This window comes from Acinonyx jubatus, chromosome C1, assembly GCF_027475565.1.
Source record: "Acinonyx jubatus isolate Ajub_Pintada_27869175 chromosome C1, VMU_Ajub_asm_v1.0, whole genome shotgun sequence".
Classification (NCBI taxonomy): domain Eukaryota; kingdom Metazoa; phylum Chordata; class Mammalia; order Carnivora; family Felidae; genus Acinonyx; species Acinonyx jubatus.
Window position 1 is genome coordinate 84,155,039 of NC_069381.1, and position 18,243 is coordinate 84,173,281.

General features: G+C 35.4%; 1 protein-coding gene across 2 annotated transcripts in view; it reads right to left on the reverse strand.

Moving 5' to 3' along the window:
* Positions 1-18,243, reverse strand: part of SASS6 (SAS-6 centriolar assembly protein) — a 56,955-nt gene that overhangs the window by 24,634 nt on the left and 14,078 nt on the right. For both annotated transcript variants that reach the window (XM_015073835.3, XM_027058498.2), the window contains 8 exons: positions 18,079-18,144; positions 17,093-17,212; positions 5,600-5,791; positions 2,836-3,030; positions 2,638-2,727; positions 2,383-2,562; positions 1,934-2,015; positions 868-1,004 (listed from right to left, as the gene is read on the reverse strand). In XM_015073835.3, the coding sequence (XP_014929321.1) occupies positions 868-1,004; positions 1,934-2,015; positions 2,383-2,562; positions 2,638-2,727; positions 2,836-3,030; positions 5,600-5,791; positions 17,093-17,212; positions 18,079-18,144 (1,062 nt within the window). The remainder of the gene's footprint in view (positions 1-867; positions 1,005-1,933; positions 2,016-2,382; positions 2,563-2,637; positions 2,728-2,835; positions 3,031-5,599; positions 5,792-17,092; positions 17,213-18,078; positions 18,145-18,243) is intronic.

The window sequence follows — 18,243 nt, forward strand, 5'->3', positions numbered from 1 at the left end:
CGGGGCGTTGCTGATAGCAGCAAGCCAGCTCCCAGACGTAAGGAGCTGCTCTTCTGTTTCCCCTAATTTCTTGCAAGGAAAAAGCTCCTGGTACTGGGAGCTAGAAGGCTTATATTTCCTAACTAGCTCCTTCGGGAATCTAGAACTGACAAGCTTGATAAAAGGACACTTCTTTCTCTCTCTGCCCCCCCACCTCCTATTTTTCAAATAGAATTCAGTTTAGGCTCCATCCGTCACAGTTCCAAACTTGAGCCCAAAGCCTATTCTCCCTTCTTAAGGCCCCGTGAATACTGTAAGCTTTTCAGCACATGTGGCATTACTTTAGTTATGAGTGATTTCTATATGAATAAAATCTTAAAAAGAAGTGTGCCCTTGAAAAATAGCCTCTTTGCTAAGAGCAAGTATACCTATATGTCACACTTCCAATAACTGTAGGACTAGTAACTGCAGGACTCTAATGATAACTGTGCTAATAACTGTAGGACTCTTTAAACTTTAAATCCCATGTCTTACTGTTCTTATAATTTGCATACCTGAAATATGCATATTAGTACCGGCACCTGAAGTCATGGAAACTTCCTCACAGTCTGGGAATATTTTTGTTTTAGGAAATGTACTAAGACCACTCACATCATTTTTTTTTTAAGTTTATTTATTTGAGAGAGAAAGAGAGAGAGAGAGAGAGAGCACGCGTGCGCACAAACGGGAGAGGGAAAGAGAATCCCAAGCAGATTCTGCAGCCCCACACATATCTCGAACTCACGAACTGTGAAACCATAACCTGAGCCAAAATCAAGAGTCATATGCTTAACCGACTGAGCCATCCAGACACCCCAACGACCGCTCACACCTTAGTTTAAATCTTACCACATTAGAATTAGGAGAAATCCCACTTCTGATTGCGTTGCTGCTCGAATGTACAGGCGGAGTGGTGGATGGTCCCAATACATCTTGCTTTCTCACTAGCTGATTTTCATTTAGTTCTTTATTTAACCATGTGATTACTTAAATAAAAGAACAAAACAAGATAAAGAATTTTGATTATTTTTTTCTAATTACTTAAAACATTTAAAAATTATACTGAGATTTTTAAAAAGTCTTTAAGATTACCTTATATCACAGGAGACTACAGGTTTACCTAAATTTTTGTCATTAAAGACTCTTATTTGAGCAACCACCACATACAACTCCTTAACCTATTACAATCCAAAACATGTATTTCTGCTGGTCAAGGATCTCTTTCAAGGCTTTCATTTCTAGAATAATATCTTAGTTTACTTAAAGTTCCCACTCTTATCTGATAACCAATACTAAACACTGAGAAAATGTTATAGGCTTGATCTTATATTTTAGTTTCAAATAATTCATGTTGTTACTATTAGGTAAATACAGCAATTAAACAAGGTGTAGTGAAGAACTTTAATCAGTGAAGAACTTAAGTTATCATTAATATTTTCAACACTTAATTTTGGGTTACTGACACATGTAATATGGTTTTCTTCAGAATGGTAACCGTTTTACAGGGCAGCTGATATATAAGTTACTGTAGCAAAGACATGGAGACAGTATATTTAAAACAGAAATTACCTGTATGGAGCAGTATCTTGATCTACCTGGACTTTTATGAATTCAAATAACATTTTCAGATTAAGAGTACAGTTACAAACTTCTTTTACATAAAAAGTTAAGGGGCGCCTGGGTGGCTCAGTCGGTTAAGCATCTGACTTCGGCTCAGGTCATGATCTCGCGGTTCGTGAGTTCAAGCCCTGCGTCGGGCTCTGTGCTGACAGCTCAGAGCCTGGAGCCTGTTTCAGATTCTGTGTCTCCCTCTCTCTCTCTGACTCTCCCCCGTTCATGCTCTGTCTCTCTCTGTCTCAAAAACAAATAAATGTTAAAAAAACTTTTTTTTTAAAAAAAAAGTTAAAATACTTACACTTTTCATTATTTTTTAGAAGCTGTTTGCTTTCTTCAAGTTTTTGAACTGTAGCTTCTAATTGTTCTTGTAATTTACATACCTGAAATATGTCAATCCTCATAAGTATAATAAAAATTAAATAAAAACTGAAACGTATTTCTATTAATTGATTACTGTTAACTGTTATTAAATAGAATGAATTATAGCTCTCCTGTGTAACTGTGTATCTATATATGTATATACACATATACGGTACATATATATGAACACTCAAGGTACCTGAGTCATGATAACTACCTTTTCAGGTTGTAACACATTAACTTCTGTTGAAAGGTTGGGGGGGGGGTGGTGGGGGGAGTCAAAGATATTCTCGAATATAACAAAATGGAAATTTAAAATCTACATCTAAGAAAATTTGTTAAACTTTGCAAATAGTCACACATGCAAAAACAGAAAATATTCACCACCTCTTGCTCTTTAATTCGGAGAGACTGTCCAACATCTTGTAATTCCTTTTGTTCCTTTTGTAATTTTTCTTCCTTCTCAGCTAAGAGTTTCTCTTGCTGAATAGTTACTGTATTCTTCAGTTTCAATTTACCCATTAAAGTTTTCAGATCTCCCTGCAACTTCTTGATAATTTCATTTGCCTGTAAAAGAGCTTCATATGTATATCTCTACTTAATCCAATGAAATTTAATATTCTGTTATTTTTAAAAACGAACCTTAAGAAGTTCCGCTGATAATGATTTTATTGTAGCTTCAAGTTTTCCTAGTTGTACCTGATTTTTCTCACCATTTTCTTCTAAAGCCACCTGATACATATTTTTAAAAACATGAACAATTAATAAGATGCTTGTGTTTAAGAAAAGCATCACTTGTAAATGTAATCATCAATTTGTTTCAAAAATGTTTAAATAGACCTTTTGTTCCTGGATTGTATCAAATGCTTCTTTTGTTCTTAAAACAAGCTGGTCCTTATCCTTGATTTCCTGTTCTAAAACAGCCACTTTTGTTTGTAGCTGATTAATATGCTTTTCTTTTTCATGGCATTCAGCATCTAGGGTAGAATTTTCTCTTCGCAAAGAGAGGACTTCTTGCTTAGCCCGCTGGAGCTCCTACAGAAAGAAAAAAAATGCAGCATAAAAAAGAGAAGTTGGCCCACTATGGTTATTTATAATTAAGATGTTTAAAATATTTTAAAAATACCTTTAATAATTTTAAAGTTCTAGTATTGATTTTTTAAAAAAGGATTTGGATATCCCTCTAAAGGTATATGTAACTTGTAGATTTGAATAATAATTGTAAAATATACTAATATCTAATTCATTGACAACAAGGAAAATAATCCTCATTTATGAATAAATTACTACAACTCTAAAAAACTAGTAACAAGGATTTTTTGGTATCTTTAAATTTACACTTTAAAAAAATCATTTGTCATAAACACCCATTATAACAGAATTTCAAAAACATAAAATAAATAACTAAATAAAAAGCCCTAGCATTCTACCACGTAAGCAGTGGTTCTCAAGCTACTATGCATATTGAAATCACCTAGGAAGCTTTAAAAACTACTGGTGCCTGGTACCCTCCCCAAGAGAGTCTTATTTACAGTTAGTATGAGGTATGTCCTGGGCACTGGGGCATTTGAGCATTCTCCAACTGATCCGAAAGTTAGCCAAGGATGGCAGCTATGACCTAGAGTTAACATTTTGCTCTTTTTATATACACGGATTTTTTTTAGAAAGTGCTCATACTGTGCAGTTTTATAATCTAACTTCTTTAAATATTACAAATATCTTTCCATGTCAATAAATTTGTTAGCACTTCTGGATTCCCTCTTGGTTCACTCTTTAAAACAAAAACAAGCAAACATAATTGTTAATTAAAAATGGGTTATTAAAAATCTAGGGCAGATCACTCCTGAATCAGCTAATATCACCAGATACGCCAGTATACACAAGTCTTGTATATAGTATTCCTACATACCTTTCATAACAAAAACTTTACAAAATAATTTTATAGTATTATGCCATAGTGGTTTTAGAAGCAGACTCTGCTGGATTTGAATACAAATCTAGGTTCTTCTGTGTAATCTTAGGAATTATTTTAACATAAATCTCAGCTCCCTCATTTGTAAAACAGAATTAACACTTCATCAATTACTTCAATTAATCTTCATAAGAACCCTAATGCACCTTGCTTACCATAATGCCTGGTACATACTAAATAATAAATGGCAGTGAGCATCAAGTCAGGCTTTAGAGTTTCCTAAGCACAAGAGACTGGTGAAATGGAATGGGAAGTGCCATGAGCCCAAGTAACACTGGTGATCATTTTTTTTTTTAAACGTTTATTTATTATTATTTTTTGGGACAGAGAGAGACAGAGCATGAACGGGGAGGGGCAGAGAGAGAGGGAGACACAGAATCGGAAACAGGCTCCAGGCTCTGAGCCATCAAGCCCAGAGCCCGACGCGGGGCTCGAACTCACGGACCGCGAGATCGTGACCCGGCTGAAGTCGGACGCTTAACCGACTGCGCCACCCAGGCGCCCCTGGTGATCTTTAAATATGATAGACTTGGGGTGGTTCAATCAGTTAAGCGTCGGACTTCAGATCAGGTCATGATCTCACAGCTTGTGGGCTCGAGCCCCGTATGGGGCTCTGTGCTGACAGCTCAGAGCCTGGAGCCTGCTTTGGATTCTGTGTCTCCCTCTCTCTCTCTCTCTCTCTCTCTCTGCCCCTCCCCCACTCTGTGTCTCTGCTCTGGATTCTGTGTCTCCCTCTCTCTCTCTCTGCCCCTCCCCCACTCTTTCTCTCAAAAATAAACATTAAAAAAATTTTAAAAATATACGATAGATTTAACAAAATCTACGTTTCCTGATTAATTCATGACATTAATGTATAATAATGCTAGGAAGGAGTCTAATATCAGGGCCAAAGCATCAACAATGTGTCACTATAGCAAGATTTAAGAAATGTCTCTGTTGACTGAAAGAACAAGGGAGTTCTAAAGACAAGCAAATAATAGAGGTTCCAATCCTTTCTCTTCTACTTACTGGCTATGTGACCTTGGGCAAGTTACTTAACTTTTCTGTGCCTTAGTTTATCAGATGGCGTTAATAGTACCTTCTTTAAGAGAATTGGAAAAAAAAATAATTAAAAAATTAAAAATAAATAAATAAATAAATAAAATAATTGTTACGAAAATTAAATGGTTTACTATATGTAAAATAGTTACACAGTGCCTGTCACATAGCATGTGTTCAGTAAGCGTAGCTACTATCATTACTAACAAAGTATCATTATTATTATTAGACACAACTTCATATAGTTGTTTGGTATGTTAGGTAGGCTGAAAGAACCAGTCCTGTCAACACTGAGTATACGGACCCATAGACACTGTGAGGATATTAAAAGTACACTGATCACTGTGCCAATGACCTACCCCTCAAAACCTTAACTGAAAGTATCCAATTTTACCTCAGTTCTGTTCTGAATTATCATTTTCTATCAGATTTTAGATTCTCAATATTTTTGCACTGTCTGAACTGATTACCCTAACACCACCAAGAGAGCCTTGCAAAGCATTAGAGAAACACAATGCACACAAGTAATAAAGTCACCAAACTAAAACACTATTTTAAATTGGTGGTGGGGGGAACAAACTCAAAGTTCAATACCTCTTCAACACCAGAGAGTTTTGTTTTCAGTTCTCTGATGGTAGAGTCTCCTTTATATTTTCTTTCCATTAGGTCCTTATTAGCTGCTTCTAACTCAGATAATTTGTTTTGTAGCTGCTGGATGTTTCGTTGATGGAGGATTTCTAAATCTGTTTTCTGTTGTTCATGCTGCTGTTGACATTGTACCTGTGCCTATTATATAAAAATATAGTACCATAATTAAAACACACACACACACACACACACACACACACACACACACACACACACAGAGGAAGATTTGAAGAAAAAAATATCTTAGTTGTTCTATATAATTATAAAATTTCCCTGTTTCAGAGGCTCTATTTTCAATTATGGATTTCATGAAGGAGAAAGGCCAACAAAGGCAAATTTACCATTATGATCTTGTTCTTAATTTCTGCTTTTCTTAAACCCACATACATTTACAAGGAATAGTCTTCAAGTTAAGGGAAGAATGACATGATTATGTTAAAAAACTCCAAAATAGTATAGTATGAACCTATTTGTGTTAAAAGTAAATAAGTGGATACACAGGGAATTTTCAGTATTCACTTTAAATACCATTATATTATTTCAGTTTTGTACAACAGTAAATATTTTTTATAATTAAAAAAAGCCCTAAATTTATAAAATCGACAAGGTATTGTTCATTAGTTCAGTCTTACATTTAGTAGCTATGTTTTACCCATGATAAAATCTATTTAAGATTTTATTTTTAAGTAGTCTCTATATCCAGTGTGGAGCCTGAACTCACAACCCTGAGATCAAGAGTCACACACTCTTCTGACAGAGCCAGCCAGGCACCCCTATGCCATGATAAAATTTGAACATTGTAATAAATATGTAATCTTGTGCCTGTTTGAATCATACTACAAGCCTATCTTAATAATTTCTATTGATGAACACTATCAAATCCTAAATACCTTTCAAAAATACAGTATATTTTTCTGATTGTGAAAATACTCAGATGTTCCAAATAAATTTATATTGACATCACCCATACACACAATAAACACATTTAACTAATTAAGACTAAGCCACTTACACAATTTAATCATGATTCTTATTCCTTTAGCATTTATACCTTCTCATACCACTAAAACACTCTATAAACACTTTAATAGCTGCATAATATTCCATTCCATGGATATATCATAATTCATTTAAACTCTGCATTACTATGGACATGGACTTTCCAATTTTTCACAATTAGATATAAAACTATGATTGCTTTTATATGCAGACATACATCCAAAATTTGGATTATTTCCTTATGATCAATCACAGCTCAAAAAAATGTAAACAAATATAAAACTTGATGCAAGTTCCAAAACTGCATTCCAGACAAGTTGTCCCTATTCAAAAATTCCTACAGGAACAGGGGAGTGTCTCCCTCATAAAACACTTGGAGAATTTTATGTAACTACTTTAAAATTCCCTCATCTTTTTAAAAAACGGAAAGGAGAGGAGAAGGGAAAATAGATATTGATAAAACAGAAGAAGTTCACAAACGACTGAAAATGCAGTGCTGGAAAAAAACACTGAAAGAGCAATCAAGAGGAATAAAGAGAATAAACTGGTAAAGATGCTAACTGTAACTGTCAAAGGTAAGCAAACACATCGAAGGCAATAAAGGCAGTAAAGAACAGGTTTTATCCCAGTGACCATTAGAATTTTGGAATTTTTGTTTAAAAAAAAAAAAAGGAAGTGTGAGGGATAGGGCAACATTTACATTTTCTATTGTTTAATGCAGGTGATTCTGATGCACACTAAAATTTTAAAAGCACTGCCTATATAATATCAGCAGGAAGAGAAGAATGGTCCGATTTTAAAGTCTCAAAGAACTGATTCACAATCCTATTAGAATATATAGTAACAAATAACGAATACAAACAACGCCCTCAGTCACTTTGGAGTCATAAACAAACGTACTTCTAAGTGCATTTCTAGAATTTGAAAACAACCAAAAAAAATTGAAATGACAGAAATTAGTGAACAAGGAAAAAAATAGTGTAGAATAAAATGAAAAACACATTCTTCAAAAAGGCCAAAAAACAAACCATCCAGTCTCATTAAAAAATAAATAAATTAGGGGCACCTGGGTGGCTCAGTCGGTTGAGCGGCTGACTTCAGCTCAGGTCATGATCTTGCAGTCCGTGAGTTCGAGCCCCGCGTTGGGCTCTGTGCTGACAGCTTAGAGCCTGGAGCCTGTTTCAGATTATGTGTCTCCCTCTCTCTCTGACCCTCCCCCGTTCATGCTCTGTCTCTCTCTGTCTCAAAAATAAATAAACGTTAAAAAAAAAATTCTTTTAAATTAATTAATTAATTAAATTTAATAATAAAAAAAAAAGACAAGGAGGGTCTGGCTGGCTCAGTCCGTTGAGGTTGAGCCTCCAACTAGATTTCAACTCAGGTCAGGATCCCATTTGGGCCCTGCATTGGACCACATGCTGGGAGTGGAGCCTGCTTAAGATTCTCTCTCTCTCTCTCTCTCTCTCTCTCTCTCTCTCTGACCCTCTCCCCCATTCATATATTCTACCAAAAAAAAAAAAAAGACAAAACAAATTAAGAACATATGAGAAATGATACAAAGATTTTAAATATCATAACAATGCGTATGATATTGTACTAATACATTTAAACAATAGATGAAATACATGGCTCTTTAAGGAAATATAAATTAGCAAAACTAAAGAAATGATAAAAAAAATCCAAGCAGACCAAGATCATGGAGGAAATGGGAAAAGAACCTAAAGATAAATGCCTCAAAAAGGCACTAGATCCAACTGATAAGAGGCTACTTAATTCTATCGAACCTTCAAGGAACAGATAGTTCCTTGTTTTCTGACTGTTCCAAAGCATAGAGAAAACTGGAAAATGTTCTCATTTCATGACACTAGCATAATTCTAACAAAATAGTCTATAGTCCATAATTTTAACATGCAGACTAAGGGTTCAGAAAAAGGATAATCTCAGACCAAATTCACTATAAATATACAGGTGACGCTTGAACACAGCTTTGAACTGTGCAGATCCACTTACATGTGTATTTTTTTTTTTACAGTATTGTACACGTATTTTCTCTTCCTTATAATTTTTTTAAACATTTTAACTTATTTTAGAGAGAGAGTGAGAGCACAAGCAAGGGAGGGACAGAGAGAGAAGAGAGGGGGACAGAGGATCTAAAACAGGCTCTGTGCTGACAGCAGAGAGCCTTGATGTGGGGCTCAAACTCATGAACCGTGAGACCTTGACCTGAGCCAAAGTCGGATGCTTAACTGACTGAGCCACCCTGGTGCCCGCTCCTTATAATTTTCTTATTATCTTCTTTCCTCTAGCTTACTTTATAGTAACAACATAGTATTTAATACATATAACATACAAAATATGTGCTGTTTATATTATTGGTAAGGCTGCCAGTCAACAGTAGGCTATTAGGTACTAAGTTTTTGGGGAGTCAAGTTATAGGTGGATTTTCAACTGCAAGGCAAGGTTGGCACTACTAACCCCCATGCTGTTGAAGGGTCAAATGTAAATACAAATGTCCTATATTAAGTGTTCATAGATTGATTCAACAAGATACTAAATATCTCTTTGACTAAGTATTATTCTATGAATTCAAAGATGGTTCCACACTTATCCTTTTTTTTAAGTGTCTTTATTTTCAGAGAAAGAGAAAGAAGGAAAGAAAGAAAGTGAAAGAAAGAGCAAAAGAGAGAACTCCAGGAAGGGGCAGAGGGAGAGGGAGAAAGACAGAATCCCAAGCAGGATCTGCACTGTCAGCCAGGAGCCCAGTGCAGGTCTCAAACTCAAGAACCATGAGATCATGAACTGAGCTGAAATCAAGAGTCAGATGCTTAATCGACTGAAGCACCTAGGCGCCCCAAAAATCCATTATCATCTATTACATTATTAGATAAAAGTGAAAAAAATGACATGATCACTTGATTAAATCCCCCTGAATCACTTTATCTGACTTAGCACTCTTTGAATTAAAACTCTTTAATTGGAAGGAACAAAAGAAAACTTTTTCAGACACAGAACAAACATCATTGCTAATGGGAGATATTTTAAGTTATTTACCTAAAAAAAGAATGGAATGAAGAAAGTATTCCACTATTATTTAGCATTTCTCTGTATGAGAGGAAAAAAGACATTAATACTAAGAAAACATAAATTCACATTTTCTTAATGTTAATTTATTTTTGAGAGAGAGACACAGAGCGTGAGGAGGGGAGGGACAGAGAGAAAGTGCAGGCTCCAAGCTCCAAGTTGTCAGCACAAAGCCTGATGTGGGACTCAAACTCACTAACCGTGAGATCATGACCTGAGGTGAAGTCAAACGCTCAACCAACTGAGCCACCCAGGCACCCCTCACATTTTTATATATTGCATATCTACCTGAAAAACCTAAGAGAATCAGCTTCAAAACTATTAGGCTATATAACTATAATCCACAATTAATGGGTGTGACATTAATATACATCAGCAACAAATAAAATTATCACAGTGGTGGAGCATAGATGGTCCAATTTATACAGCAAAAAACTGTAAAGTCTCTAGGCAACATTTAATAAGAACTGGAAAAGAAAAAAAGAAAGGAGACAGAGGGAAATAAAAGTAAACTATAAGCCTGTTTTAAACAAATAAGACCTGAATAAATGAAAATATATTCTTGCTAGTGGATAAGAAAATTGCAAAGATATTAGGTCTCCCTAATACTCCAGAAACAAGCTAAAATACACAAAGGAATTTACTATATATATTAACAGTTGCATTTTAAATAAGTGGAATATATGGTATTAGAACAAATGACTAACTTTGTGTTAAAAAAAAATACCTATCTCATATTGCACTCCACAAAAATATACTCCAAACAGATTAAAAAGTTAAATATGACAGGGGCACCAAGTGGCTTAGTTGGCTGAGCATCTGACTTCAGCTCAGATCATGATCTCATGGTTTGTGAGTTCAAGCCCGGCCTCAGGCTCACTGCTGTCAGCACAGAGCCCGCTTCAGATCCTCTGTCCCTCTCTCTCTCTGCCCCTCCCCCATTCATGCACATTTGTGGATGCAACTGCTGTCTCTCTCTCAAAAATGAATAAAAACATTAAAAAAAGTAAAAACAAAAAAGTTAAATACAACAAAAAAAACTATGAAAGTATTAAAAGAAAATACTGGAGGAAAATCTCTCATAGCCTTTCGGTGGCAGAGGCTTTCCAAACATGAAATGAAGCTTTAAACCATAAAAAAAACTGATTAAAATAAAAAGAACTATATACAACAAAAGAGAATAGTAAAAGGCAAAAACAGGTGGGAGTAAATGTTTATATGATACATAATAAAGATATAACGTCCCTACTTTATACCATACAGAAATGAAAAAGGCAAGCCAGACCGAAAATATTCACAATGCATATATCAGACAAAGGACTCATGTCAAGAATATGCAAAAAAGTCCTACAAATCAATAAGCAAAATACTAAAAGTCCAATTTAAAAATGGGTGAGGGGCACCTGGGGGCTCAGTCAGTTAAGCATCCAACTCCTGATTTCATCTCAGGTCATGTGATCTCACAATTCACAGGATAGAGCTCCATGTAGGGCTCTACACTGACACTGTGGACTCTGATTGGGATTCTTTCTTTCCCTCACTCTCTGCCACACCCCCACTCATGCACCACCTCTCTCAAATAAATATTTTAAAAATATATAATAAAAATTAAAATGGGCTAAAGATTTGAGCAAACAAGAAATTCTTGAATTTCATGAGAATACTGAAGTGGTCAATATGCATATGAAAAAGTGCACATTATTATGAAGTACTATCATGCACGCCCAGAATATCAGTGTAAACTGGTATGTCACTTTTTTTTCTTAATTTTTTTTAATCTTTATTTATTTTTGAGAGACAGAGCATGAGCAGGAAAGCAGCAGAGAGAGAGGGAGATACAGAAGCCTAAGCAGGCTCCAGGCTGAGCTGTCAGCACAGAGTCCAACGCAGGGCTCAAACTCATGAACTGTGAAATCATGACCTGAGCTGAAGTCAGATGCTTAACCAACTGAGCCACTCAGGCGCCCCTGGTATTCCACTTTAAAACAAAGACTGTAACAAGAGACAAAGAAGGACATGATTTATCATTAAGGAGACAATCCAACAAGAAAATATGAAAACTGTAAATATTTATGCACCCAACAGGAAAACATCCAAATACATAAAAGCAGCTAATAACATAAAGGAGCTAATTGATAGCAATACAGTAATATTAAAGGACTTTAACATCCCACTTACATCAATGAACAGATCATCCAAACAGTACCAACAAGGAAAGAGTGGCTTTGGATGACACATTGGACAAAATGGATTTAACAGATATATCCAAACATTCCATCTGGAAACAGAATAAAAATTCTTTTCACATAAAACATGTTCCAGAATAGATCACATATTAGACCACAAAGTAAGTCTCAATTAATTCAAAAAGACAGAAGTTGTTCCATTCATCTTTTCTAATTATGAAATTAGAAATCAAAGAAAAAATCTGGAAAGATCACAGATATACATAAAGGTTAAAAATAACATGCTAGTAAACAATGAATGGGACACCAAGAAATGAAGCAGATATTGAAAATTACATGGAGAAAAATGAAAATGGAAACAAAATGGTTCAAAAATCTTTGGGATGAAGCAAAAACTGTTCTAAGAGGGAAGTTTATAGCAAGCAATACAGGCCTACCTCAAGAAGCAAGAAAAATCCCAAATAAACAACCTAACCTTACACCTAAATGAGACAAAGAACAAACAAAATCCCAAACAAGTAGAAGGAAAGAAATAATAAAGATTAGACCAGAGGGGTGCCTGGATGGCTCAGTTGATTGAGCATCAGACTCTTGGTTTCAGCTCAGGTCATGATCTCAAGCCCTGCATTTGGCTTCATGCTGACAGCACAGAGCTTGCCTGAAATTCTCTCTCTACTTCTCTCTCTGCCCCTTCCCCGCTTGCGTGCAAGCACTCTCTCTCTCAAAAGAAAAAAAAAAATAGAGCAGAAATAAACAACATAGAAACTTAAAAAAAAAAAAAAATTAGAAATGAAAAGGAGAAATAACCAATAAAACAAAAATACAAAGGGTTATAAAAGACATGGAAAACTATATGCCAACAAGTTGTACAACCTAGAAGATATGGATAAACTCCTAAAAAACATATCACATCCCAAAACTGAATCAGGAAGAAAAACAAAAATTGAAAAAACTGATCACCTACAATGAAATTGAATCAGTCATCAAAAAATTCCAACAAGAGTCCAGGACCAGATGGCTTCATAGGTAAATTCAACCAAATATTTAAAGAGTATGAATACCTGTTCTTCTCAAACTATTCCAAAAACCAGAAGAGGAAGGAAAACTTCCAAATTCATTTTAGGAGGCCTGTGTTACCCTGATACCAAAACCAGATACAGATATGTATTACAAAAAAAGAGAATTACAAGCCAATTATCTCTGATGAACATAGATACAAAAATTCCTCAACAAAATACTAGCAAACCTAATCCAACAATACATTAAAAAACAATCATTCACCACAATCAAGTAGGATTTAATCCTGGGTTGCAAGGGTGGTTCAAAATTCACAAATCAATGTAATACATCACATCAATAACAGAAAGGATAAAACCATATGATCATGTCAATAGACGCAGAAAAAGCATTTAACAAAGTACAAGATCCATTCATGATAAAAACCCTCAACAAAATATGTTTAGAAGAAACGTACCTCAACATAATAAAGACCATATATGAAAAACCCACAGCTAATATCATACTGAATGGTGAAAAACTAAGCTTTCCACCTTAGAACAGGAGCAACACAGGGATGTCCAATCTCACCACTTTTATTCAACATAGTACTGGAAGTCTTAGCCACAGAAATCAGACAAGATGAAGGAATAAAAGGCATCCAAATTAGTAAGGAAGTAAAACTTTCATTACTTGCAGATGACATGATACTATATATAGAAAACTTGGAAGACTCCACCAGAAGTTACTAGAACTGATAAATGAATAAATGAATTCAGTAAGGTCACAGCACACAAAATCCACATACAGAAATGCACTGCATTTCTTTTTGCTTTTCTCCCCACACCCAGTGCACAGCCCAACATGGGGCTTGGACTCATGACCCTGAGGTGAAGGCCTGAGATGAAATCAAGAGTTGGACACTTAACCAATTGAGCCACCCAGGCACCCTCCCACTGCATTTCTATACACTAATAATGAAGCACAGAGAAATTAAGAAAGCAATCTCATTTACAATTGCATCAAAAATAAGACACTTAGGAATAAACTTAAGGAAGTGAAAGACCTATATTCTGAAAACTATAAAACACTGATGAAAGAACCTTAAGATAACAGAAACAAATGGAAAGATATTCCACGCTCATGGACTGAAAGAACAAATACTATTTAAATGTCCATACTGGAGTACCTGGGTGGCTCAGCTGGTTAAGCATCCAACTCCTGATTTCAGCTCAGGGTCATGACCCTGAGGTTCGTGGGGCCAAGCCCTGCTTCGGGCTCTGGGCTGACAGATGAGGGCCTGCTTGGGATTCTCTCTCTCCCTCTCTCTGCCCCTCCTCTGTTCACATGCACTTTCTCTCCCTCTCAAAATAAACTTTAAAAATAGAGAAATAAAATGCCCATACTACCCAAAGCAATCTACACATTAAATGCCATCCTATCAAAATACCAACACCATTTTTCACAGAACTAGAATACTCCTAAAATTTGCATGGAAACACAAAAGACCCTGAATGGCCAAAACAATCTAGAAGAAAAAAAAAAACCTGAAGGTATCACAATTCTGACTTCAAATTATATTACAAAGCTGTAGTAATCAAAACAGAATGGTATTGGCATAAAAACAGACACAAAGATCAAAAGAATAGGACAGAAAGCCCAGACATAAACCCATGATTATACAGTCAATTATTCTTTTTTTTTTTTTAACGTTTATTTATTTTTGAGACAGAGAGACAGAGCATGAACGGGGAAGGGGCAGAGAGAGAGGGAGACACAGAATCAGAAGCAGGCTCCAGGCTCTGAGCCATCAGCCCAGAGCCCGACGCAGGGCTCGAACTCACGGACCGTGAGATCGTGACCTGAGCCGAAGTCAGACGCCCAACCAACTGAGCCACCCAGGCGCCCCTACAGTCAATTATTCTATGACAAAGCAGGAGACAATGTCCAATGGGAGAAAAACAGTCTTTCCTATAAAAGGTATTGAGAAACTGGACAGTCACATGCAAAAGAATGAAACTGGACCATATTCTTCCACCATACACAAAAATAAACTCAAAATGGATTAAAGACCTAAATGTGAGACCTGAAACCATAACAATCCTAGAAGAGAGCACAGGCAATAATTTCTCTGACACTGGCTGTCAACATTTTTCTAGATAGGTCTCCTGAGGCAAGGGAAATAAAAGCAAACATAAACTATTGGGACTACATCAGAATAAAAAGCTTCCACAGAGCAAAGGAAACAATAAAACTAAAAGGCAACCTACTGAATAGGAGAAGATATTTGCAAATGATATATAAAGGGTTAGTGTCCAAAATATATAAAGAACCGATACAACTCAACACACACACACACACACACACACACACACACACCCACAATCCAATGAAACCATGGACAGAAGACATGAACAGACATTTCTCCAAAGAAGACAAATGGCCAACAGACACATGAAAAGATGCTCAACATCATTCATTAAGGAAACCTAAATTGAAAGCATAATGAGATATCCTCTCACATACCTGTCAGAATGGTTACAACTGAAACCACAAGAAACAAGTGCTGGTGAGGAAGTGGAGAAAAAGGAACCCTGTTGCACTGTTGCTGGGAATGCAAATTGGTGCAGACAAGGTGAAAGAGTATGGAGGTTTCTCAAAAAATTAAAAATAAAGCCGCCCACATGGGCACCTGGCAGGCTCAGTCAGAAGAGCATGAGACTCTTGATCTCTGGGTCATGAGTTCGAGCTCCAGGTTGGGTGTAGAGATTACTAAAGAAAATAAATAAACTTAAAAAAAAAAACAAGATAGAACTACCCTGCAATCCAGTTATCATACTACCAGGTATTTACCCAAAGAATACAAAAACACTAATTCCAAAGGATATATGCACCCTATGTTTATTGCAGCAGTATTTATAATAGCCAAATTATGGAAGCAACCAAAGTATCTATCAATAGATGATGGCGGGGTGGGAGGAAGGGGAAAGTGGGTGATGGGTATTGAGGACGGCACCTGTTGGGATGAGCACTGGGTGTTGTATGGAAACCAATTTGACAATAAATTGCATATTAAAAAAATAGTAAAATAAAACAAAAAAATAGATGAATGGATAAAGATGTGGCATATACATACAATGGAATATCATTCAGCCATAAAAAAGAATGAAATCTTGCCATTTGCAACAACATGGATGGAGCCAGAGTATAATGTTCAGCAAAGTGAGTCTGTCAGAAAAAGACAAATACCATATGATTTCACTCATATGTAGAATATCAGAAACAAAACAAATGGACAAAGGTAAAAAAAAGACCGACAAACCAAGAAAGAGACCCTTAATTATAGAGAACAAATTGAGTTATCTGAAAGGAGGTACAGAAGCAGATAGGTGAAACAGGTGAGGGAGAGTAAAGAATACACTTTTCATGGTCACCGAGTAATGTATATTACTGTTGAGTCACTATACTGCACATATACTTGAAACTAATATAACACTGTATGTTAAGTACACTGGAATTAAAATTTAAAGCTTAATAATAATAAAAAAAAGAATATGGGGAAATAAGTACTATCATACACTATCTTTTACATTCCATTTGGTATGACCTGGCTGGCAAATCTACAACATCCATTAATACCTTATATGGGTATACTGCAATCTCCCTTCTAGGAACAAAGAACATTCACTGTAGTATTCGTGTTAGCGAAGGTACTGACACGTTGAAATGTCCATCACTTAGGTAAGTAGTTAAATAATTCATGTTATATCCAAATAATTCATACTATGCAGCCACTAAAAAAGAATACTTAAAAAGAATGATCTATGGTGTCATGTTACATGAAAAAAAAGTTACAATCAATATATACTGTAGGACCTCATTAGCACAGAATAAAACAAAAACCCACTAGGTGTATACAATCATGATTTACATATTTCTAAACTTACAAATATACATTTTTAAATGACATTATTTACATATCAAGAGACAAGTCTAGAAAACATATATCAAAAAGTTTATAAATTATTTCTGGATATTAAGACTTATAACGAGAAACTTAATTTTTCACATACCTCTGTAATGTTTGAACATATTAAACCAAGCATATATTACTTTTACAACTAACAAAATAACAGCAACAAAAAAATAATTTTCTATTTTCTTTTAATGTTCATACCTGCAAGGCCTTTTCTTTCTCATTTGTTAGTTCCTGGGAATGTTTATTTGACAATGCAGCTGTGTGTGATGCCCATTCATTCTGTAACTTATCTAATTCTTGCACTTTTTCTGATAAGGTCTGTATTAGAGTTCAATACAAAATATTAAGAAAGTCTTGTGAATGTTATTAGCTTAGAACATGGCAATATTTACAAAGGATATTAAAGAAAAGGAATCACAGCTTTCCAAAATATACTCAAAGCCTTTTCCTACACAGAATTTTTTTTTAATTTGAGAAAATCAAGATTAGAATAAAAGCAATTTTAGAGTTAGCACAGCTCAGAAGTCAAGCTTAACTATCCTTAACCTTTTAGTTAAACTCGGCTCTTCACCACCAAATCCTCTCCTCTGATATTAAGAAATAAATGTCTACCCAGAGTAGAGCAAGTCAGTCATAAGGAGTGGTTCATATATACACCTAAAACCCAGTAACACGGGTTTCCTAGATGGGCTATGTTGTGCAGGACAATTTCTGCCTGAAGTCATGCCACTTATCAGATACTTTGGTCCTCAGTTTCAAGGAGTATGGGCAAAAAGATTGTAGCTATGACTAAAATGATGGTAAGCCTATCAAAATAATTCATAACACAAGTATGGAAAAGAGGTTTAGAAGATGTGAACTGAAAAGTTATTTTCGACAGGAGGAATGAGGTGAATAAAAGAGTGAAAAAGTAACATGTGACAGGTACTATATATTATTTAATGAAGACTTGGAAGGAACGTGTCATATACTGAAGTTAACAGAAATGTTTGTATGGAATCAAACATCAGAGAAAGCTTCAGATTAAGACAATTTACTGGTAGGGGAAGGATGTCAAAAAGGAGAAGGAATCCAAAAGTAACATACTTTTAAAAATTAATACACAAAAGCCTGGACAGGATTCAAGAAGCAATTCAGAGCCAATGTTTGGATGACATACAAAGACAAAATGAAATCTGAATTACCTTTTGTGTGAATTTCAGTTGCCTAGTAACATCATCTAGTGATTGCATCAATGATAATTTTTCTTCCTATTTATAAAAATAGTAAAATTAGGCAGTTTACAATTTAATCATCTATAGCTGTGCTATAAGTATAGCAAAATATAGTGTCAGCATCACCCTGGGAGT